At 40.8% G+C, this 26,335-nt stretch overlaps 1 protein-coding gene across 15 annotated transcripts in view; it reads right to left on the bottom strand.

The window, feature by feature from the left end:
- The window catches only part of ABI2 (abl interactor 2), a 110,258-nt gene that overhangs the window by 16,054 nt on the left and 67,869 nt on the right, over positions 1-26,335 (bottom strand). For all 15 annotated transcript variants that reach the window (XM_066576054.1, XM_066576057.1, XM_066576059.1 and 12 more), the window contains one exon: positions 23,555-23,713. In XM_066576054.1, coding sequence (XP_066432151.1) covers positions 23,555-23,713 — 159 coding nt within the window. The remainder of the gene's footprint in view (positions 1-23,554; positions 23,714-26,335) is intronic.

Genomic DNA, 26,335 nt, shown 5'->3' with positions numbered 1-26,335 from the left:
AGCAAAAATAAATCACAGGGTTGAAGCCTCTGCTCCTGCAATCAAGCAGGAACAGGTCAGGTCACAGCTGAGAACGCAGAGGAGAAGGGAGAAGTGGTTATTAACCGCTTCTGCCTTCTCTGGTACGTTGCGCTCATTGAGCACTATGTACTAGAAAGCGAAAGTGTTTCTACCACTATGCGACCTGATCACGTGACCGCCGGGTTCCCTGGTTACAGCAGAGCTGCAAGGTCCCAGCAGACCCTGATCAGCTCTGCCAGTGACTATTGTCACTATAGGGGAGGTTTCTCCCTGAACCCGGGGCTCTTATGGATGCCTCGGCTACAGTGGAAAAGTGTGTAATATTGAAAAAAAAACAAAAAAAAACATTGTGAATGTTCCCCTGAGGTCTTATATGATGACACGGGGGACATAGATGTTTAAAAAAAAAGAAAAGAAAAAAAAAAGTTTCAAGAAGGAGTAAAAAAAACTACTTAATAAAATAAAAATATATGCAAACGACAATGCCCCCAAACCGTCGCCGTATGTGCCCTATAATCCAAAACATTATATATCAAAATGTTCAAAACAAAATGAGGAACTCGTTCCCATACTTTATTTTAGGATAAATATACTAATTAGAAAAAACAAAAACTACAAATTTTTTTTTAAAAATAAGCTTTTTACCCTCAATAAAACTTTAAAAAAAAACACAGGAAAAAAAAAAAAAAAAGAGTCAGCACTATATGTCATGGGAGAAAAAAACATAGCAAAAATAATTTTGGTAGCTGAAGGAAAAAAGATAGGGCAGTTAAACCACCGCGTGGGTAAAATTCCTAAAAAGTGTCTGGTCCTTAAGGGGTTAAAATCTCACCCACTTTGCTGCTGCTACAAGGATGTAAATAAGATTTCACAAGAAGCCCGATGAGCTGCCAGTCTCAGACACACTTTGGTTTAAAAATAACTGTACAAATAAACCAGACAAAAATTGCATAACTACCGTAGCTTGTGATTGATGACAATTTTAGGCCTTCGGTACACAACGGAGTCATTTGTGGGTAGCATGGACACATTGTCGCAGCAGATGACCCAAGCATAGGGGCAGTGAAGTTGGTCAGGAGTGGCCAGATATCTTACAAGAAAGCGCTAACACTGCACAGATCCCAAAAGCATGCAAAGGAGAAATGAGAAAGTAGATTTGATTAAAAAGGGCTAGTAGTGCCCAATTAGACATAAAATTACAGGGCTGTTTAGTAAAGAAAATAAAAAGGGACAATATCATGCCAAGAGAACGTTGCTGGCTATACGTCATATGCCCAGCCCACTCTTCTTTCCTTTAGATGCTCATGTCTCCATCATTTTGATTGCAGCCACAGGTACTTATTCCACTTGCTTCATGCCCCCGCTGCTCCAATGGTGGTCTAGCAGCGAGATCTGTAGGTCACAATCTACTATTTGTCCACCCATTAGTCTAAAACCATCATGGAAGAGCTGGAGATCACAGAGGTTAAAAAATTGCTAGAAACTGCACGGAATGGTCAAAAATTGTGTTCTTCCTCACAACACAAGCCTATTCTGAAAAAGTGTAGGAAGCTAACAGTAATGATTCTGTGGGGTTAAAAAGACAGCAATCAAATGCATGGAGTTAAAAGAAAAAAAAGCAGAACTAAAACATGTTGACCTACAGTGATTTCTTTAACAGGACGCTGCACTTTAACCCCTTAGTGACGGAGCTTTTTTGCTTTTTTCCATTTTTGTTTTTTCCTACTCCCTTTTAAAAAATCGTAGCTCCTTAATTTATCCATCGACGTCGCTGTATGAGGGTTGTTTTTTGCAGGATGAGTTGTATTTTTCAATGGCACTATTTATTGTACCATATAATTTACTGGAAAACTTTTAAAAAATTCTTAGCGGAGAGAAATGGAAAAAAAACGACATTCCACCATCTTTCGGTGCGTCCTGTTTCTACAGCACACAAATTGCAACAAAAACGACCTGATATTTTTATTCTATGGGTCAGTACGATTGCTACGATACCACACTTGTATGGTATTTTTTTTGCAGTAGTACTTAAATTTTTTTTTTTTTAAGATATTTAATTTTTTTCAATTATTTTCTGCGGTCATTTTGTGCGCGCAATACCTTTTTTATTTTTATGTCGACATAGTTCAGCAAGAGCTCATTTTTTGCGGGATGTCCTGAAGTTTACGATAGTATCAATTTGGAATACATACGATTTTTTGGTCGCTTTTTATTGCGCTTTTTCTGGGAGACAGGGTAACTAAAAAAGTGTATTTCTGGCGTTCTTTATTTTTTTTTTCAGACGACGTTCACCGTGCAGGAAAAATAATGCACTACTTTGATAGATAGGACTTTTACGGACGCAGTGATACCAAATACATATTTTTATTTTAGGATTTAGATTTTTTAATAATGGATATGGCAAAAGGGGGGTGATTTAAACTTTTATAACTTTTTTTTTTTAACAATTAAAAAAACTTTATTGATTATTTTTTTTACATTACTTTGAAGTCCCCCTGGGGGACTTTAACATGCGATGCTTTGATCGCTCCTGCAGTATGACGTAATGCTATAGCATTACGTCATACTGCTTTTTTACAGGCAGTCTTTCAAGCCACCCAGTGTGGATGGCTTGATAGGCAGTCTGCTAAGGCAGCCCTGGGGCCATTCATTAGGCCCCCGGCTGCCATGACACCTGCACAGCTCCCCCGATCTCACCGCGGGGGGGCCGTGCGGGACCCCCGAACAGTGTTCGGGGGATTTAAATGCCACTGTCAGAATTGACAGCGGCATTTAAAGGGTTAATAGCCGCGAACGGCTGAGCGCAGCTATTGCCCGCGGGTGTCAGCTGTAATAAACAGCTGATGCCCGCGCTGTATGGAGGGAGATAGCGCCGCTACCTCCCTCTATAAACGTCCTGCAACAGCAGGACGTAGTTTTACGATAGGGCTGTCACTAAGGGGTTAAGACAACTTGTGCGACCTCTGATGTCATAGCCAATGTGACAACTAGAAGTGCAAGTCACTTTTACCTAAGGCTGCCTGCACATGCAGAAGCCTGTAGTGGAATCCGACTCAGATTCCAACCGTTGACCTCGCGTACCTGTCTCCTGTAGTCCTCATCTGTACTGCGGATAGTCCGGATGGCGAGCCGTCTGACATGCGCAGTACAGATTTTTCTTTTTCAAATGTTCATCTTATCCGCACCGTCGCTAGGCAGTGACACGGGTCCTGTGACGTTTCCACAATGTCAATGCAGAAGGGCCGCGGGTTGGATGGCTTCCATTGAGTTTAATGGAAGCCATCCATGCGGAACATGCAGCAGTTTTCCCTCTGCGAACGTAAATTGCAATTGATTTCCGCTTGTGTGCAGAAAGCTGTGGTTCTCCATAGGATGTAACGAACAGTACTTGCCGCAGATTCATGGTGCAAACGGCCTAAAATTACATTTTTGCACTGAAAAATACATGTAAAGTGCTGGCTACTAGAGGTCTCATTTCCTCCTAATTCACTGTCCACTACCTGCTGTGAAGTGAAGTCTGTCTCTAGAAAACGAGACAATGAGAAGGAAGTGGGAGCTGTCTTCTGCTGAAACTAGAATTCTATGTAGAGGGAAGGGGGTAGAAGCAGCTGCTGCAGAGATAAAAACTCACACAGACATGCTGCTGCCACGAATAATGAGTGACTTACTGTATTACAGCTACTGATAATCACATCTACACTGCTCAGTACTGGTGCACTCTGTCCTGCAGGTTAATGTTATATTAATGTGTGCTATAGAGAGAGACAGCAGAATCTGCAGTTTTTTCCATGTGCAGCCAATGGGAGCCATAATAGCAGCTAGTCTCCATCCACCAGCTCAGAGAAAACTGAAATTAGAAATTCAGCTTGCAAAAGGGTGAAGAACTGGTAAAAAAAAAAATTTGCAGGATATGGTAATATAGTATGTAAGACCGAATGAAGACAATGTCCATCTAGTTCAGCTTGTTTTCCTCTGGATTAACAAGGAGGTTAGCAAAAAAAAAAAACAAAAAAAAAAACAAAAACAAGAGGCAACAGCCAATTAGCCCTTTTGGGGGGAAAATTCCTTCCCGACTCCCTAATGGCAGTCAGACAGTTCCCTGGATCAACCCCTAATAGTTCCTACCTGTATGTATACCCAGATAAAAATCATATAATTGCCATAAATAGTATCATTCCACATATATACACATGTGGCAGCTTATTCTGAAAAGTCATAAATATTGATACGCTTTAAGGATGTGATCACACATCACGGATTTGTTACGGATTTGTTGCGGATTTGGCAATAGATTTTGTTGCAGGTCTGCAGCAGATTTTACCCTTCAATTTGAATCCAATTGAAAGGCTGAAATCTGTCGCAGATCTGCAACAATATCTGCAGTGTGTGAACACACCCTACGGGCATGTTCACATGGAGCAGAAACGCTGCGGAATGTCCGCTGCTGAAAATTCCGCTGCATTTCTGCATAAAAAATCTGCGTTAACATCCACACAGTCAAACATGACATTCAGGGCTCTGGAAGCTGGGCGACAAGTAATAAGACTACCATTATATTTGCACTCAGCTTTCCTGGATCCTGAATGCAGGTTGATGGGTGGTATATATTTCATTCTGAGGCAGTACTACTGCTCTTTATTCCTCCTGTAATACCCCACTCACTGCCTGGTCTGGGGGAGTTGAAAATATTTTTTCCCCATTTTCCTCCTCTAAAACCTAGGTGAGTCTTATCATCCAGTGCGTCTTATAGAGCGAAAAATACAGTATTATATATACCACATATACTTGAGTATTAGCCGACCCGAGTATAAGCTGAGACAATAGGTTTCACCACAAAAAAAACTGAGAAAAATTATTGACTCTAGTATAAGCCGAGCTATACTCGAGTATATACTAGGTAAAAAAAAAACCTCCATACTCGCCTCCCAGCCGGCATCTGTATCTGTGCAACAAGCTGCTTGAATTCTCCACACTGTCATCCCCCGCCGTCCTCTCTGCTTGGCTCTGTCAGTGCTGTGTAAGTAAGCGCTGTGATTGGATTGAGCACCAGCCAATCACAGCTGGCGCTCGATCCAATCACAGCGTTTACTTACACAGCACTGACGGCAGGGGATTTGAAAGCTGAGCAGGGAGATGACAGCGGGGAGAATTCTAAAGCAGCTTGATTGGCTGTGAATGATCGAGCACCGGCTGTGATTGGCTGACGCTCGATCCAATCACAGCTCTTACTTACACAGCACTGATGGCGGGAGATGACAGTGGAGAGAATTCAAGCAGTCTGCAGCACCGCCGCCGGAGACACAGGTGCCGGCTGGGAGAGGAGTATGGAGGTTTTTTGCTTTTTTTTTAAAGCTTTGCCCGACTCGAGTATAAGCCGAGGGGGGCTTTTTCAGCACAAAAAAAATGTGCAGAAAAACTAGGCTTATACTCGAGTATATACAGTATATATATTTCTTATCCTGCTGTCTGTACCGCAAAATAATAAAACAACCTACATTCATCCAGAGTCCCCGCACCTCCAGTACTGCCATACAGCTGACACCGCCGGCGCTTTGTTTAAAGGACATGACTGCAGCTTATAAATTAGCCGACAGCAGAGAAAGGAATGGCAGCCCTGGAGGTGCACAGCCGCCAATGAATCACTATAGGCTGCATAGCAGCAGGATTTCAAATATTTAGACCCCCTAAAGCTATACACATTGATGCTATATTTGTTTACTTTTCAGAGCCCTGTTTTTCCTTATGTAAAGCTTTGAATCCCTCACCTACTCAACATACTCAAAGGATCTTAAAAAATACTCTATTCATTAAGCCCCATTTTGCAGCAGCCACAAGTTACCAGCATTTAATTTAAGTTTTGCAATGAAGATCTTGTGGAACGAAATAATACATGAGCATCCCCATAAGTTCACAACTATCCCCATACAATCCAAATAGTCAGTAGATATTGTTTTGGGATCCATACAAGGTGGCCATAACAACAATGTACAGAACTCAGAACCTGAAAACGTTAAACGAAAAGAATCAAGAACTAGGTTTATGTATCCTTTCGTCTTAGTCACCAGTTTAAGAGTCCATCTTGAAAATCTCTTGAGGGGAACACATGGATTTTCATTCAACCATGTTCTTAACCAACAAGATTTTTGTCACACACATCTATTATCTGCCCTCCTATACTGCAGTAGGTCTGTTTTCCCTTTATCGATCACTGCATAGAGCCTAGTAAAAAGACTAGACCTTTAACAATTCAAACCAGCAAAGCTCTGTGCAGACAATGAACCACTACAAGATGGGTAATGCTATGTATTTAAAAAGTTGCCCCAATTTTGATCAAGTTTGCATGTAAAGGTAGTCTGAGGGCAGTCATGCACTTTAAAACTGACCTGTCTGTTTTAAAAGTCTGTAGAGAGTGGGTCACAACAATGGAGGACTACAAAGTATCACATCCAGTAAAGTAGTGAACCAAAGCTTTTTCAGCAGTAGTAATGAGTGAACTTTTCAAAAGCTCAGTTTGACAAACTTGGCAATAAGGTTTGGTTCCATCCAAATTAGTTCAAACTGAACCTGAACTTCACCAATACCACTAAAACTAGTGTTTGACACTGTCTAAGAGCCATAAAAGGCCTGTATAGGAGGAGGTAGCTTTCTTCCTTTTCCTCTAGTGGAATTGGACGAGACGAACCACCTGAAGTTCGGGTTCACGCCAAACTAAACTTTTAGCAAAGTTCAACCCAAAACAAGTTTCGACTGTTTCGGTTCACTCAACACTATTCAGCAGTAATATGACGTGTGTGTGTATGTATGTATGTATGTATGTATGTATGTATGTGTGTGTGTGAAGAGTTAACAGTAGGCATCTACATTGTGAATCAAGTTCTTTTGCCATTAAAACGTACTTCACTGCAACAAATCAGACCTGAAACAATAGGAGATTTTATTTTTCCATCCAAACGCCAACACTACTCTAGCGCTGCGGAATACGTTGGCGCTATACAAATAAAGATTTATTGTTATTATATTATAAGTAATCTCTACACTATCTTTTAGTACAGGGTGTTCCGGCATAAACATCAAGATGAAGGTAGAAGTTCCCACCATGATTTGTTTCAAACTATTACATGGGAGACTGGGGCACCTTTACTCCAGGCACTCATTTTCAAAACCAGACTAAAATTGATGAAAATGCTCAATTTCTACTAAAACAATAGATTGTTGAGTGAAATGTATAGTAACAATAAACAATCAGTTTACCCGACTGAGGACATCATCTGGAAAATAGTTGGTAGTGTGTGAAATTTTCATTCAGTAGTCATGCAATAAATTTTTTATCCTCAAACGATCTTCTATGAAATAACGATACCAGAAAGAGGATTCAACCATCGCCTGTTGTCATTAAACATGTGCTGTATGTCCAGTTTGGACTACAGGCCTTTTTACATGCAACGATTATTGCTCAAAATTCGTTCAAACGGCCGAAAGTGAACAAAAATCGGCACGTGTAAATGCAGGCAGTCGTGCACTATTCGTTCACTTGTCGTTAGCCGTGGGGGGTTTTAGCCAGCATAAAAACCATTGCTAAGCCACTCAAAATTCGTTACATGTGTATGCAAAGCGTTCAGTCTTTTGAGGGGCTACAGGGTGGTTTTTGTTTGCCTTTCATACACAGTGAGGCCAGGAGAAAATAATGGAATCCTGCTGGCCGGATAATCCCGCACAAACACACTCATCTGAGCAAAAAGCTTCTACTGAGTTTACTTCAGCTAATGAGGGAAATGCAGCGGATAAAAAGCCATTATCTGTATGTGTAATTTTATGCAAAAAAAGTAGTCACTTCGTTTAGCCGTGCGGCCTTTTTAGAGATAATCGTTACGTGTAGAAGGGCCCTAAATCTAATATGTATGACAACCTTAAGGAATGAGAATGGAGAAAACAAGCTTGTAAGACAGGTTACTATAGAAAGCAATGCAAAAATAAAGCATAAGCTTAATTACTTCATCAGACAGTAAAATGTGTTTGTTAAACAGCTGGTGATTGGGGAGGCTTGGATTTGCTTTATTCAGACTACCGAATATGCATACATAAACTAGTTCTACAGGTACAACTATGCAGTTAGAAATACTGTATGGATAGTACTGTGGAAATGGCAGGATTACATGGGCACTTATACGCAAGAACGCTGCTTAATGTGAGATGGCTGGTTTAGCACCATGTAGAACCATAGCATAGGCTCAAAGCCATAATACTGAGAAAACAACTTGTGTAACAATGTGTTTCTAGAATGTCTGTTAGGCACACCTGCTGCATGGGCATCAATGTGAAGCACGAGTCCATAAGACTTCTCTGCAGCATTAAAGTATTTGCTATGACTAACTGCACTAGGTGTGTCAGAAAAGTGTAAGCAGGTTTTTGTACTAGGGCGCATTATCCTGTTTGGACTTAAATCCTGTGATATGAAGGCAATGATGGTATGTTGGGTGTTTGGTACCATGTTAGCGTATACGTAGATGTAGTAGGATTTGAGGATACTTTAAGAGACCCTATCACATTGAAATCACAGTTCAATCTGCAGCACCATGTTTTAGATCAAAATGAGCTGAGCAGATTGAAATACTGAATCTTTTTCACAAAAAAATGTCTAAATCTGTCATTTATTTAAACATATTGTTATTCTGGGCTTAGAAGTCCAATGGGTGGTCCTAATCAGTGATACACATACAAGGAAACCTGTCAATCACTGATAGACCCGCCCACTGGACTCCTAAACTCAGATTGACCAGAGGTTTAAATGAACAACATTCAAGTTATGCTGAATCATTTCCCAGAAATATGTGTAACAATCGGCTCATCCCCTCCTGTTCTATACCTTAGAGCCTGCAGATTGGACTGCATTTCACCCCATTAGTGACATGGGCTATTAGGGACACAACAATTTTCAAAAGCCAGAACTTTTTTTACCTTCTTTCGACATGACCACATGAGGGCCTGTTTTTTTGCGTGGGGAGTTGTAGTTTTTATTAGTACATATAATCTATTATATAACCTATTAATCTTTTTTTTTTGGTAGACAGGAAGAAAAGAAAAAAAAAATCAATTTTGGCATTTCTTTTTCAAGAGCCTTAACCCTTTCCAATCCATTTATTTTTTCTCATCCATTCTCCCCCGCTCCAAATAAATTGGAGCTGGGGAGAATGGATGAGAAAAAATAAACTCTTCCTTCACCCTCCTGATGTGAAAGAGTTCAGGAGAGTGCCGGTGGTCACCTCACCATCGGGGGAAGGCAGAAGTATTACTTCCGCATTCTCCCTTCAGCCTCCCGGCTCGGCGATCACGTAACAGCTGGGGTCAGATGGCACCCAGCGGTAGCATGATCGCCGGGCGGAATGCAGAAGTAATACTTCCACATTCTCCCTTCAGCCTCCTGGCCCAGCGATCATGTAACAGCTGGGATCAGGTGACAACCGGCGGTCACATGATCGCCGGGCGGAATCTCCGTGCATTACATAGCGCTAATTAAGCAGTAGTGCAGGAGTGTATCTGCACCCGATGTGTCTGATGATCGGGTGCATATGCACCCCTGCACTGTAGTATCGGAAAATGACATTGGATTGGAAAGGGTTAATCATGCAGCAGAAGGGCACATGCACACAGGCGTAAAAGAAAAAAAAAAGAAAAGCTGGGCCCGAAATTCTTGGGAGCGACTCTGACCAGACAATACACGGACATCCTCAATTATATGGCAGAGGGCCAATGATGTCACAAAAGGGAGAGACCTCCCTCTGTGGACATTTTACATGCTGCAATCAACATAGTCACAGTTGGCTCCCACTACAGAGGGCACAGGCTCAGCTTCTGAGCCTGCGCTAATCAGTTGGAGGCAAGTTTACATCTATTCGCAGGAACCACATTTACATCCTGGGATGGGAAGGAATTTAACATGACAGGGCCCCTTATAAAAGGGGTTGTTTCTATAAGTCATAACAAACATGTGATCAGGTGATTGCAGCCTGTCTTACCCATTACATTGTTGGCCATTCATTTTTATGGCCGGCAAGTAATGGGAATTAGTGAAGCTGCACTTGTGACTGTCAGATGATCACTATGCTGGCTTTTATTTAAAAAGCGTTTGAGTTTATGCGACAACTGCTTTAATACCATATACAGTGAAGACTCAGACTGCCACTCAAAATTACAATAAGTGGTCTTTAGTGGGGTAGTCTTCTCAACAATGGTTACTGGGAGGGAAAAAAGCAGAAGAGCTCATCAACAGTAAGTTTGAAAGCAATTGAAAATGTTGATAACAGCAAGACAATAGCTGATGAGCCCACCTTAAGTGATTGTGCAGTTGGCGCAACAGCTTGTACTCTTTATACATATAGATGCTCCAAGGTCTGGAGGTCACTGGAAACTCCTATAAGCAGTAAGGACCCCTATCACACAACAAATAGGGCTGTGCTTCTAATAAAAGTGCTGTAGCCAATGTGGAATTCTTACTCTTATGATATTGTATTAGTATTTACAGTTCATGTGGAAAGTCTTCGGTCCCTTTCACTTTATGTACATTTTGTTATGTTGTGGCCTTGTGCAAAAAAAATAAATAAAATCACGTTTTCCCCCATGATTCTGCGCTCAATACCCTATAATGACACAGTGACAACAGAATATATTAGACCATCTTAGTTTTTAATTTCTAAAAAATGTACGAACATTTAGCATTGACATAAGTATTCAGACTCTGTACTTAGTTGAAGCATCTTTGGCAGCGACTACATCCTCCAATCTTCTTGGGTATGAGGACACAAGGCTTGCACAGCAGGATTTGGGGATTTTCTGTCATTCTTCTCTGTAGATCCTTTCAAGCTATGTCATGGTGGATAGGGACCGTTTGTGAACGCCGTTTTCAGGTCTCTCCAGAGATGTTCATTTGGGTTCAAGTCAGAGCTCTGGCTGGGCCACTCAAGGACATTCACAGAGTTATCCCTAAGCCCCTCCTTGGTGGAAGGTGACCCTTCTGCACAGTCTGAGGTTTCTTGCACTCTGGATTAGGTTTTCATTAAGAATATCTCTGTACTTTGCTCCATTTAACTTTACATCAACCCTGACTGATCTCCATGTTCCAGATGCTGAAAAGCATCCCGACGGTATGATGCTGCCACCACCATGCTTCACTGTAGGGATGGTATTGGGCAGGTGATGAGTAGTACCTGGTTTCCTCCAGACATAACACTTAGAATTGAGGCCAAAACATTCAATCTTTGTTTCATCAGACCAGAGAATCTTGTTTCTCACAGTCAATGTCCTTCGAGTGTTTTTTGACAAACTCCAGATGGGACTTCATGTGTCTTTTACTGAGGAGAGGCTAAAGCCTAGATTGGTGGAGCATGCAGTGATGGTTGACCTGTAAGTTTCTCCCATCTGCACACAGGACCTTTGGATCTCAGCCAGAGTGACCATTGGGTTCTTTGTCACCTCTCTTACCAAGGCCTTTCTCTCTCAATTACTTAGTATGGTATGACAGCCAGCTCTAGGAAGAGTCCTGGTTTTTCCAAAATTCTTCTATTCAAGTTATGGGGCCGCTGTGTTCTTGGGAACTTTCAGTGCAGCAGAAACACTTCAGTGCAGCCTTCTCCAGATCTGTGCCTCCACACAATCCTGTCTCTGAGCTCTACAGGCAGTTCTTTCCTCCTCATGCCTTGGTTTTGGATCGGATATGCATTGTGAGCTGGGAGACCTTATATAGACAGGGTGTGTATTTTAAAATTATGTCCAATCAACTAAATTTATTACAGGTGGACACTAAAGTGTAGAAACATCTCAAAATGATGAAGAGAAATGGGAGGCCCCCCGGCTAAACTTCAAGTGTCATACCAAAGGTTCTGAAGACTTAAGTCAATGCAAAATGTAAGTTTTTGGTAAAAAAAAAAAAAAAAAAATTACAAAGATTTCTAACATTCTGTTTTCACTTTGTGATTATGGGGTATTAAGTACAGAATAAGAGGGAAAACTTGAAAATATTTTTTTTTTATTTGCACAAGGCAAAAAAGTGAAAGGGTCTGAAGACTTTTCAAATGCATTGTTTAATCTCTGAACAGATAACACACATCAGGCAACTTTGCCCCATTTCAGATAAGAGTATGCAGCAAAATAGGGTCATTCAGACGGTCTTATTGAGAGTTGCGTCTGAGATTCTTGCATTGGACAATAAGCAGACACCCGTCCATGTGCTGTCCAATCTCCATGGCCAGTGCACATAAAAAGCCTCATGTGTTATAATGGGTCTGTGTACTGTCTGTGAAATACACAGACGGAAAATACGGCCATCTGAATAAGGCCTTCAACAGAACATAGCAGAGAGTATGAACAGTTTGACTTTACCTCTGCCCCTCTTTTGTATTTGCAGACATTTATTCTATAGATTGTGTCCCATCTATTTTGCTGTATACTCTGACCTGAAAGAAGGGCCAAGGTATCCTGAAATGTGTTCTTGTTTAGAGGGTAGAACTGCTAATATGATATCACAAGAATAAAAATTCCACATTGTCTGCTGTACTTTTATTGGAAGTTCAGTCCTATATGATTTTTGTCTGGTTCAATTCTCAAAAGTAAATGGCCAGTACACACTATATGGTGAATCTGAAAATATGCCATAAGAAATGTGGTCTGGATAATGGGGTCGTCTTCTCAAAGAGGTTTCACTGTATCTGCAATCCCCACTCATTATTCACTAATTAACTAAAATGTGTTAATCCATATACCAGAAATTTGCACAGTTCCTAATGGTAAACCATAAACAGCAACTACTGTGACTCTAAACGTTTCATTTATGTATTGTTTAGAATTAGTGCTTGCGGTTTTTAGCGTGTCCATAGTCGTTCATACAAACTTAAAGGCAGGTTTACATGAAGATCATGTTGAGTTTCTAAGGCCTCATGTCCACGGGGAAAATCAGATCCGCTGCAGATTCTCCATGTAGAATCTGCAGCGGGTCCCTCCTGCCCCGCGGACATGAGCGCCGAAAATAAGAATTTAAAAGTATTTACCATCCGGCGCGGGCGGAGAAGATCAGCTGTTCCTCACGGCCGGATCTTCATTTTCGGCCGGCGGATGAATTCCTGACGCCGGCGGCACGTCGCCGGCACGTCGCCGCGCGCATGCGCCGGGCACATCCGCCGAGCCGAAGCAAGGAAGATGCGGCCGTGAGGAACAGCTGACCTTCCCCGCCCGCGCCGGATGGTAAATACTTTAAATTCCTATTTTAGGTCTCCCGCGGATCCGGACGGCTTCCATAGGCTTCAATAGAAGCCCGCGGGAGCCGTCCCCGCGGGAGACCCGCACGAAAATGGAGCATGGTCCGGATTTTTCCATGCTCCATTTTTTTTTAAATCCCTTTTATTGACGATCCGCGGGTATTTATCTACCCGCGGGTGGTCAATGCATCCCTATGGGGTGCGGATCCGCATGCGGGAGATCCGCTGCGGATCTTAAATCATATTTTGCCCGTGGACATGAGCCCTAAAACTGCAGAGACTGAGAGCTATTAGTACTATACATACTATACAAAACAAATCCCGATACACTGCTATTGGTGAGATCCACTTCCTAGGGTGCGACTAGGGTTTAGACTGGATGATTCTCGTTTGCATGAGTGAAGGAGCCAGTGACATCACCGATGGCTCGTTCGCTCTTGTGCTGCCTGTTTAGACAGTCAGATTCTTCGTTGACTTCAACGAGAATGTGAAACACTGAACGATCAGTGTTTAAACTGAATGAGAAGTGAGCGAGTCAACGATGGTTTTTATGCGTTTGTCGTTCAGTTATACACTTGTGTTTAGACTGAATTATTGTTGACTTCTGCTTGTTTGAACGATAATCGTCCATCTAAAAAGTACCCATGCACCGGTGTAAGTAAACACTGCGCCGGAGTGAAAAGTTACAGATGTATTAAGAAACTGTTGCCTCTTAATACATTTGTGGTGCACGGATGGCTCAAAGATGAACCAGTATGAAGTCTATGCAAGCTACGTGCTGATGAAGATTTCAACCATAATTATACCAATTTCTGGTAGAAATTCTTGTCAATCTGCCATGCCACAGAGGCCTCACTCTTTTTCAAAACTGGGGGAAAAAAAGGGGGTGGTAAAAAAAAGTCACAAATTTCCCCCTAGGTTCATTAGTATCCCAACTATTCAGCCCCCTTTTAATACAGCACTAATTCTGCTCATATACACATCATAATCTTTTAAAGAAAATAAAATAGCATGCTAACTATTTAAAAGGTTAAAACTTTATACAAACTTCTGATACATCCTAGTGACATGTCAGAAGTTTGGATCGGCGGAGGTCTACCGATCGCTAAAGTAATGGGCAGAAGAACTCATCCGAGCGCTGTGGCCGCTCAGCTCTTTCAGTGCAATGTACAGGCTCCATAGGAAGTCTAGGACATGTCAGAAGTTTGTAAAAAGTTTAGTTACCCTTTAAAAACATCCAAACTTTTCTCTTCGTTGACATCAGCTACACTATCATGATACTGTGCCTCAATAGACATTCCGAAGCTCGACCAAATGAAATCTAACAATCCCAGGGCTTATTGTCAACAGGCTTTAGAATTTCATTAATTGTGGACTGAAGGTTCTCAAAAGTAAATCTGCAATTTCCACATGCAGAGGCAGCTGTCTCTTCTTGGTTGGTTCAGCTGGCGTAGTGGAACTCCTACACAGGCGGATATGGTCACACATATCCTGTATCATGTGCTAAACTCGCTGCATAAGCATTTGGTCATTCTTTAGGTTTATTTTTAGGGTTATGTTTTCACCAGTAAAGAAATCAGTGACATAAAACTTATAAAGCTTTAACTTATTTTCGATCACACTGGTATTTTATATGACTGGTCAATAAATCGTACTGACCTAGCACTTTTTTCACCCTCACATTTCTTGCAATTGCTGGCTGCTTCATGTCCCTTTTGTTTACCAGTCTGACAAGCATTCCACAGAAAAGAACAGGTGGTCTATCTGTGAGCCAGAAAGTTAGAGTAATATTAGAGAATTCGGAGATCTAAAGAGGGGTTAACAACGGTAGAAGCAAGACTTAGAAGCCAGACAGAAAATGTAGAATGTAGTGGATGGATACCCTAAAATGAAGGAAAACAAGAAAGGGAATTGTTAAAAAAAAGTGTACAGATCTATATATCAATCTGAGATTGATTCACTGACAAGAAATGCATGAAGGTGTCAGATGTTTTAAAGATACACAAAGTAATCCACTGAAACCATAATAGCAAAATGACCAGAAATGGCTACATTGCTTCTAAATGTTATTGTGAACCGATGACTCTATACAGCGTATCAGTGAATCAAGCCCAAAGTAACATTTAGTAGCAAAGTCTGTTGGAACATCAGCGGCAATGATATGAAAAAAGTTTGAAGTAACTGTGGACAGTGTGTGAACTTCACTAGTAGGCATTGAAATAAAAACCCATGGAAAGTTACATATAAAAAAACAATAGCATGAAAAGTCTGTGTAATAGATTATTTTACACTTTGCCATTGCAAGACTATAATAAACTGGGTGGGTGGGGTTCATGTTAAATCCTAATACGCATTAGCCACTCCAATAAGCTAGGGGCCCATCCGCCACTACTACAATGGTATCGGCTTTGCTATTAAGGATCTGTCCACCTGTTTCATATCTCAGACCATTTCTATTTTGCCTTACTGAAAAATAAAAATTGGCGTGACAGCAGAATAGCAAGAGAGAAGGAGCAGTATGGGAAAGATCAACGAATAGTAATAGTGGAGCAGTCAGCATGCAGGGTTCTACGTCAAAACACTCCTAAGGACTGTGGTTGGCAAGGAAAAATCTTCACAGGGCACAAGTGACAACAACGACAAAGTGGTAAAGTGGTGCTTTGAGCAAGCGGATCTAGTGAAGACCCCTATACACATTGGATCATTAATGGAATCCTGCTAAAAGTATTTGGATTTCTTCAGTATTAATCTAATGCGTATGGGTGGCTATAACCAGACAGAAATAAGGTAGTCATAACAAGGGTAGGAGGTCTTACGATCTATGGAAAACGGAAAGACCGGGTTATTGCAAGGAGATTTTCCAACTTTACAAATAATCATCTTGTATGATAATGAAGCACTTCAGTATATGGTCATTCATGACCTGATTATTGTATTGGGTCGAGTCAAAGAGAGCAAATAGTAACCTTTTTAACTCGGCTCCACACTGCCATGGAGACTGAAAAGGACATTTAAAGTGTACTTTCCAGTAAAATCAAAAATAGCTAAAGTGCACACTAAAGCACAAAGCAACTTCTGCTACCGACTGCTTAACTTGCAACAGCTAAAACTGGCCCAAAAACTTGCATAATAGTCTATCATCTTCAGCTCTCCCCAGACATCCTGCCAGGAGTTGAACAAATGTTTGATATATTACAATATTATGTCTATTTAAAGAGTACCTCAGATTATAAACCACTCTATATTTTAATAGTAAATTCCAAATTTGCTAACAAAATCTGCCTCTAGTAAGCATATGGCTTTCCAGCTTCACCAAGAGATCAAAATGAAGTTTCCTGTAGATGTTTATCGAAAGGGGAAGGGAGAGCAGAGAGACACACAGAGACAATGCTACTAAAGGCTCCAGTAAGTTTTCCCTCATTCCAAAGCTTGATTCACATCTACACTGCTCATTACTGCTGTATAATGTCATGCTGCTGCTTCTGAAGGTGTGCTACAGACAGATAGAGCATGATCTCTTCTGTGTGCCATGTATGGGAGACATCATAGCAGCTAGTCTCTTGCTTCCTCTCCCTACGCTTTTATGGGCAACTGTAATCTGATCTCTCAGTGAACATGAAAACACACATCCTCTCTGAAGACTGGTTTTAGAAATGACCTGAGTGAATGATCTGTGCAGTAGATAGGAGAAGTGTCTTATAAGTGGAAAAAACAGGCATTTTTCTCTAATAAAATAAAGTTTCTTATATTCACTAGATTTATGGAAAGCTACTTAGAATCGAAAGTACACTTTCAACAAAGCCAGCAAAATCTTCATCACCTAAAGTCTTTATTTCATCAAGCATTAACTGCCAATGAGAGCGTTTCTGCGGGGAGATATTGACATAAAGAACACTGTCACTTAAGCAGAGGCCCTTCCAAACTACAAGTTGCCACTTTTACCTAATAAAACTGTCTTTGCAGAAATCAAAAGAAAGACGAGTAATATTCACATAGTGTTCCAGCTACCAGGTAACTGCGCTGCGGCACACAAGTTTGTGTTGCGCAGTGTTTAAAAGCTTGCTACAAAAATAACAAAACCTCTATTCACAGCCAAAGTACGTAGATCTACAGTGAAGCACCCATGTATCATACACTGGATATAGGAATAGGTACAACAGTAGGATTAAAGGACTGCTTAAAGGAATTCTGTCAACAGGTTTATGAAGTTTGACTCAAAGCGGAGCTCAGAGTCGTGGAGACGGGCCGTGCTGACTTCTCTCTGCCCGCATCATGTGGACTGACAGCTTTCTCCCCTTCCGGTATACAGGGAGAGATCTCGGACTCTGTATATTGTGGGCAGGAAGAAGCCAGTGTGGTCCGCCTCCTTGACAATCAGCTCAGCTCTGGGTCAAACTTCATAAACCCGGTGACAGAGTCCCTTTAAGCCATCTAGAAATGGTAACTACTTTTGTGAAGCCCATTTCTAGCCTTCGGAGATGAAAGGATTGACAAATCTAGATATTAAAAAACATTAGTTAGCAGGGTCCATGAATTGAATTGGTGTGCATATAACACATATTCATACATAACATATATTTCAGTACACATGCAGCACAGGCAAGGTGAGGAAAGAACATTGCATTCATTGATGGGATAGCATGCCCTAGAACCAATTAAGATTTTAATTCCCTTCCCCGTGTACAGAGAGCATGCTACCTCTGTAAGATAAACATTTAAGGGAGCAGACTATTTCCCCTGTGTTTGGCACAAATAAGACACATAATTCCAAATATTACAGGAAGGACCTAAGACAGTGCATCCCAAATCCAGAATATGTTTTACAGCAATATTCAACTTGGCATATTTAGGATTAAAACTTTAAAAAACTGAAATATAAAAAACTATGCTGCAAGTTAAAAAGACACATTGTATTTATCAGAGAACACATAGGCATTTGTCAAATGAGGGAGATGTAAATGAGGAGAGATCATGACACAAGCTGTCAGACAGAAACACGGGATCAGAGAAGAAAGAGGAAGACAGCAGTACATGACATCTCAGCAAGATATGGCACAATGCAAGGTTATTCTTATTCTTAAGTTCAGTCAAGCATGGTTCACGGACCCTGGACATTTCCTGATCCAGTTAGAGGTCGTCCCACCGTTGGATGGCATATTCACTGTATGGATTACACAATATTTACCATTCACCTGCTGTTGAAAATCAGATGACATTTACTTACAGTATACCTGCTGTTCAACTTTTTCACTTTCCGGATTTTTTTTTTCTCTTTAACATTTTGCTTCTCTGTTAGCCATTTAATTCACAATTTTTAAATAAAATCAAAATTACAGGTTTTAATTTAAAAAAAATAAAAAGGAAAAATCTAATTAATCCCCAAATACTCATATTTTCTGAAATTAGCCAGTTCACATATTTACAGGATTGCAGAATCCGCGGTCGGTGTCCGTACCACAGATACTGTTCGTTACATGCTATGGAAAAATCACTTCTTCCTGCACTCTCACGGAATCCAATTGCGGTGAAAACACTCGTCTAAGCCGCCCCATTGAAATCAATGGAAGCTGTGCGAGAGTGGCCTAAAGCTAATATAATGCACTAACTAAGGCAGTTTTCCGACGGGTGTAATAACGGGTATTTTTTTGCTCCTGTACTGTGGACGCAATGCTCAAATTTCCCGCAGCTCGTCGGGTTTGATAAACAGGGTACTGAGTCAGTAAAATGGGTGAAAAGAAACAAATACTAAACCTGGGTGACTAATTACATATGGAGAATAGAAGTTAGTGTTGTGTTTCTGTAACAGCATGTAAATCACAAATATTGCTAATTTCTTATGATGCCTACAACAAATATGCTGCCCAACGATAGGACGACCCCTTGAACGCAAGACAGTAGAATACGCTAGTTCAGTAGCCGGCATTCATAGTTGGCTATAAAGATCAACATCCGCGCATGACTGTTTGTTTTTTTTACTACTCAAACAATTTAGAGTAGTAAAAAAAGTAGTTAAAAAAAAAATAAAACATAAAAAGAGGAGGGAGGGAAAAATACAACTTTTTTGCTTACAAACCCATTTAAAAATAATATGCCATCACATCATGCTGCCTGAGGAGTGTGTACTCCCGTTATCCACCCTGACTTTATACATTCATCTATGTAGGTATTAACCTGGGTATTTCATTAACTGTAATAATTTTAAAGATATCCTCTAGTACCCGATCATGTGATTATTTTTCTTATAATTTTATTAAGCAACTTCTTCAACAAGACAGCATTCACAATGACATCAGACATGTAAAACATACATTTTAAGCAGTGTATACTGACAAGTCTGCACAGTTCAAAAATACATTACCTGTATAACCAAATGAGCTCTGCATTGTGCTCTGTGAAAGTGCTCATAGAGAAGGCCACTAGTAAAAAAGGAAAACCGCTTCCTGTAGTGCCCCCCCCTGGAACTCGGAGGCTGGCATTACATTGTATGGAGGTCTTCTGTAGCATTTATAGGCGCACTGCGGCCAGATGTTACCGTAAAGTCCATAGTGAACTGTGAGAATGCCTACATAGCATTGTGGTTTTGGCCTTTTTTGTAGACTTTTTGGGGTCAGTGGCATTTTTAGCAAAACACAGTATTGCTATAGGAATGGTGTTTCTTCGGGTTTCTTTCTCCATAGGCTGCTGTATAGAACTTCATAAATGCATGTATATAATCTCAATAGATGAAGAAAAGCTACAAATCAAACGCTACTAACAAATGTTTTACACTCAGAGTGCTGGCTCCGTTACCCAGTCTAACTACTATATACCTGTATACAAAATGTGGATAGAAATCCTGTAACTTTGGTAGATAGTTTACATGGGGGAACTAAGAGCATCTCCCGTGCAACATCAACGGCATGGAGTAATATCACGGGGAAAGCGGCTTTATACACAATTTATATTAATTTAAAATGTCAAGTAAATGAATGATATTTTGGGTAAACTAGAACTTGTTTAGACATCTAGGTAATGACTTGAGAACTAACAAATGGGGACACCTTAGCTGATACTCCATCACCTAAGGCTATGACTAATGTCAAGTGTCAACATGGATATTGTTTGTATACCACTAATTGCTGACAATGTAACAAAAGGCATCCAAATGTCTGATACATTTTACAAATGCTCCTAACTCCGGGGTCTGGACAGATAATGGGTAACTGGTGTAACCAGGTAATGTAAAGAGGTCCTTGCTCCCAGAAATAGTGAAAACATGCTAAATATTAATTGGCGCCAATTTCCTTTCAGGTTTCTACAGCATATGAGGAAATGCACAAATGCCTAGTAGAGAATCTGAAGCAGGACAGTAACTAGAAGGTTTTCAGCAGTCAGTCCATGTTCTGTCCTCTAGTAATTGGCATAAAACCTGCCAACATCATAGGGGCAAACTTGGGATTTTTAAAGTGGAAGGGGGCGGGGGGGTTCAAATACTTAAGGTATATTCCTATTTAGCAGTCGTATTGTCATTTACTGTCATGATTATTGCAAAACTGCTTTTTGTTTTTTCTTTCTTTTTTAACAAAACTGCTACACTTTGTAGACATTCCACAATAAAGTAATAAAGACTGTTACCCTGTTCCCCTGAAAATAAGACATAACCTGAAAATAAGACAGCATGATTTTCCAGAATTTTTAAGGATGCAAAATGATTTTTAAGGCTTTTTGAGGATGCTTGAAATATAAGCCCTACTCCGAAATTAAGCCCTGCTAACAGTTAATTTAAAAAGTCAATTTAAATAGTGTCCAGGCAGCTATACATGTAAAAAAAAAAAAACCTTTTTGAACAAAAATTAATATAAGACACTGGTCAGGGAAACACGGTATGTGTGAATATACCGTTACTTTTTAAACCAAGTCAAAAATATACTTTTAATTAGTAACTCCTAATGCCTCGTACAAGGGTATGGGTCCTATGCTGCGGCAAACCACGTATAGCCAAAACCCTGTCTAACTCACTGCGGTCAATGACAGGAAGATTATTGGTAAATGAGCAGCATTGGCTGGTCGCTGGCTGCAGCAGTTAGCTGGGGTTTTGCCCACATGCAGTTTGACCCTATTCTAAGTCCTACTTGGTTTTCAATTCCCAAATCATTATTTTAAAGACCTGTTATAAAAGGTCGGACATTGATTTGCAGGAATGCTACCATCCAATAGGTGGCGCTGCAGAGGTGTTGTTCCATCTTCTCTATTTGCATACATTTCCCAGAGAAGCATGCATGGCCTTATGTCTCCTCACTCACCTCCTAGGTGCTCTCCTTAAGGAGTGATGATACCCCTCCCGACTTACTAATGTAAGGCACACTGAGGTACTTTAATTTGTACCTTTATGTGCCTCATATAATCCCATGCCTTTTATTTCTTATTATGTACCTCTAAAATGGCCTGATGGGAAATCTGTTGAGGCAGAACTGAGCTAGTAGGCAGCAGAGACAATGTGTCATATAGGGTGGGAACACATGGTCCTTGTACATTCTGGTTGTGCCCTTCCGCTCTCTCTGTGTCACTCCTTTCCCCTCCCTCCATGACCGGTTAATTAGCGACAGTAAAAGCATAGGAATGAATGATCTTCTTGTGCTTCCACAGAACGAAAACATGACTTGCACTCCATAGCATGCTTACATGCTGCTGCAGCGGAGGAGCGACACTCCATCACTGGCAAGTCAGTGAAAATGCATCTTACAAAGCGGACATCGGGACAGAGTGTGGCGACAGCCCGCCGCTTATAAGGCAACACCTTTCCCAACCTGGGGCTTCCAGGCAACTAGAAACCTCTCCTAAGTGCACCATTGCATCAGGCCATGTGACCAAAAAAAATCAATAAAAATGATTAAAAGGGGTTATCCAGGCAGTGCCTGCTGAGAAATACCAAGGTCGAAGTGAAAGTGCTGCTCCAACCCCTGTGCAGTGGCTGGTGCTTGTAATTGCAGGCTGGGGGCCCACTGATTTCAATGACAGCTGTGCCTGCAATTACGAGCGCTGGTCACCACACAAGGGTCAGTGCAGCGCTTTCACTCCAACCCCGATGTATTCCGGCAGGTGCTACCTGGATAACCCCTTTGAGGGCTCTGAAAGTTTATCACAATTACTTGTGTTTACAAATAAAGTCATATGAACATATCAAGAAAAAAAGTGACTTAGGTGTGTGCTTATTATTGGTATTACATCACTGAAGGCACTCATGTTTAATTGGTTAATCCACATGGTAACAGGTGACATTTACTATTAACCCCTTCAGTGGCAGGTTTATGATTACCAAGTCACACATCACAGGGCAGGTTTTTTTTTTACAGGAGTCAACAATGCAATTTAATCTGGCAGGTATTTATTAAGGAATGCAACAATCACATTGCAACATGTTTTTGTAATGAAAGAATACATTATAACAAATTTGAAAAATAAAACAATTCATAATTTTAGCAAAATCAAGGAAATTTTCTGGGCGTGCCACTAAAGGGGTTAAATGCTGTATTTCATAGCAGGACTTTCTCCCAGCATTGCAATTCCACTTTCATTGCTGAACAAAAAGATCTAGCCTTATAAATAAATCAAATAAAAGCAATTCTTTGGGAAATCCCACAACACCGCCTCCTCTACCTATAGAATATTTCGAACTATGGGTGAGGCTACATTTACACAGCATTTCACACCCCATTTGGGGGTTCTGTCCCAGGGCTTAATACAAATCACTAAAAACTTTGTCCCAACAAAATAGGTACCATTATTAAAATGGAAACAAAAGTTACAAACTTTGGTCTCCGTTTTAGCAGCTTTCTGCTCGCCTGGCATTTTAACCAGAAATAGCATAAGAAATCTGCTAAAACAGGGACCAAAGCTAGAATCCTTGGCCTCTGTTTTACCAATAGCAGCTTGTAGTTCTCCGTTTAGGGTTCCTTCTGGACGCCATTTTGGTAAATCCAGACAGAGCCCTGGAACAGAACTCCCAAATGAAATGTGAAACGCCGTGTAAATATAGCCTAAAGTTCAAGCCACAACCAAGGATCAAAGTAGAGTTTTCCTCATTAGAGAAAAATTAAAAACATAGTTAAACTCTTCTGCACATTGCTGCAGCATTACTTGTCACCATGATGACACAAAGAAAAAAAGAAGAAATGCTACAATTTAAATGTTCCACTAAAGAAAAAAAGAACAAAACTGCCATCAAAATATTAATGCATAAACTTTGATTAACAGGTATTTACAAAACAGACTCAGTTCCCCTAGCAGCAACATTAAAGACACCTCCGTACCTGGATTTTGGCTATAAAAAGGCCCTCCATTAATCTGGTTTTGAAGGCTTGGCTGTGAGGTCATTGATGGAGGACGCCGATATGGAAGAGAGCCTCCTATGGATGGTGGAGTATGCCGAGACACTGGTCTGTTCATACTGTAGAACTGAGCAGGATGAGCTGGAGAACAGAAAAAAAAGGTTAATTGACTACATATAATTGATAAAATAAAGAGGGATTTTGAACGCTAGTACAACACGCTAACTGCACGGACGGCAGAACCCAAACTAAGCAAACACCTATTTATGGAGGATTCAATAGCTTCCAGCGATTCTAAACACTCTGTCCCTTTTACTCTTAAGTCCAAACTTTAGATTACCATAGGTCACAGTTCTGCTCCAAAATTTAGGAACAGAACTAAGACTCTGTTCACACCTGAAGAAGCCTCTGTTAAAAACGCCAGAAGAAAACAGCGCAGCATGTTGTGTTATTTTTCCCAGTGAAATGATGGAAACCCGATGGATGATCTCCTTATAGTCAAGGGGTGCCGTTTGTGCCATTCCACCAGGCCCCATTCGTGTTGGTAAATATGACCTATTTGTATCTGGCTTGCATTAATTTCCCATGAGGGAACAGAAACTGAATTCTTTGTAAACAGAGTCTTAGCAATCATCCTTTTCAGAAACATTTTAAATGGACAGAATGCTTTCCACTGATGTCTAAGAGCTTTAGATTATAGAATGTCCTTGTTAAACTCTAGCATGATGTGGATGTGACAAACTTGTATCCATTCTCCACATGGCATACCCTTTCTGAACAGTAGATGCTTATGTGAGATTACAGAGCTAACATTTAATGTATGGTGTCACTTCAAAATGCAAGTAGAACGTTTACCCTTAGATGGTATAATGGGGCACAGGCCACAACTCTGTAGGAAGTAAAATAAGTTTAAATTAAACGGCGGGTTTTTCTGTTGCTTTAGCAGCGGACCATACAAGCAATCAAGCAATCACATGTTCAGGTCCCTAGTAGGACTATAGTAAAAAAAAATAACATTTTTTAAAAACATAAAAAGTTCCACCCCCACCCCCCCATTTATTGAAAAAGTCTGACTACAAGTAAACCATACTTGGAATCGCCATTTCCGCAAGTCTGAGCTATTAACATTTCACATTAAATTATACTGCACAGCGAAAGTCATAAAGATATATAATAAAACACAACATTCTGGTCAACGCTTCTCCCCAAAATATGGGTACTATTAGTGCTCCAAAATCGTACTAATAAAAACTACAACTCGTCCTACAAAAACACAAGCCCCCACAAAGCTCCACTGATGGGAAAAATAAGAAAAAAAGTTATGGGTCTCAAAAGAGAGGCATGAACGTTATTTTTTGCTATTTACTGTTAATAAAAATAGTAGGACAACAAAAACTAAATAAATGTTATGACTGTAAGCTTACTGACTCGCAGAATCACATGACATCATTTATACTGCACAGTGAATGCTGTAAAAGCTAAACCTTAAGGCCTCATGTCCACGGGGAAAATCAGGCCCGCTCCGGATTCTCCATGGAGAATCCGCAGCGGGTCCCTCCTGCCCCGCGCACATGAGCGCTGAAAATGAGAATAAATAAGAATAAACTTACCTCCCGCCCGCTCCGGATCTCTTTTTCGCCGCGGCGTCATCTTCTCTCCGTCGCGGCCGGATCTTCTTTCTTCGGCTCGGCGGGTGCGCAGGATGACGTCGGTGACGTGCCCTGCGCATGCGCCGGCCCGAAAGAAAAAAAGATCCGTCCGCGACGTAGAGAAGATGACGCTGCGGCGAAGAGAAGAACCGGAGCGGGTGAGCAAATCCCGATTTTTGTCTCCCGCTGATCCGGGCGGCTTCAATAGAAGCCCGCGGGAGACCCGCAAGAAAATGGAGCATGGTCCAGATTTTTTCATGCTCCATTTTTTTTTAAAAATCACTTTTATTGACCATCCGCAGGTATTTATCTACCCGCGGGTGGTCAATGCATCCCTATGGGGTGTGGATCCGCGGGCAGGAGAAGAGTTAAAATCCGCTGCGGATTTTAATTCTTCTTTTGCCCGTGGACATGAGGCCTAAAAACAACAATGCAGTTATGGGGTTTTTTTTCCAACTGAATCACACAAAAAAATTTCTAACACATTTTTTATACATTCCATGGTAAATTAAACACTGCTCTAAAAATGTGAATATAGCCTGGAAAAAGAAGTGCTCACACTGGTAGGCAAAAAACTAGCATATGGCCTATGGATACATTTGATCTATGCAAAATGGACACAGTGTAAATTCAACATTTTTGTGACAGATGAGCCCTCTTGAAAACCAGACTGCTTTTAGCGTTGAACAGTGTTAACCCCTTAGTGACGGAGCTTTTTTGCTTTTTCCCATTTTCGTTTTTTCCTTCTCCCTTCTAAAAAAATCGTAACTCCTTTATTTATCCATCGATGTTGCTGTATGAAGGCTTGTTTTTTGTGGGACGAGTTGTATTTTTCAGTGGTGCTATTTATTGTACCATATAATGCACTGAAAAACTTTTTAAAAAGTTGTGGAGAGAAATGGAAAAAAACCCGACATTCCACCATCTTTCGTTGCGCCCTGTTTCCACAGCGCACAAACTGCAACAAACATTACCCGATAAACTTTATTCTATGGGTCAGTACGATTACTACGATACCAAACATAGTTTTTCTTGTTTTTATTTTTTTAGATATTTAAATTTTTTAAATTATTTTTTTGTTTATTTTCTGCGCACAATAACTTTTTTATTTTTC

The sequence above is a fragment of the Eleutherodactylus coqui genome, chromosome 8, assembly GCF_035609145.1.
Source record: "Eleutherodactylus coqui strain aEleCoq1 chromosome 8, aEleCoq1.hap1, whole genome shotgun sequence".
Classification (NCBI taxonomy): domain Eukaryota; kingdom Metazoa; phylum Chordata; class Amphibia; order Anura; family Eleutherodactylidae; genus Eleutherodactylus; species Eleutherodactylus coqui.
The sequence above is the reverse complement of the archived record's forward strand: the minus strand, read 5'-3'. Positions and strand labels throughout refer to the sequence as shown.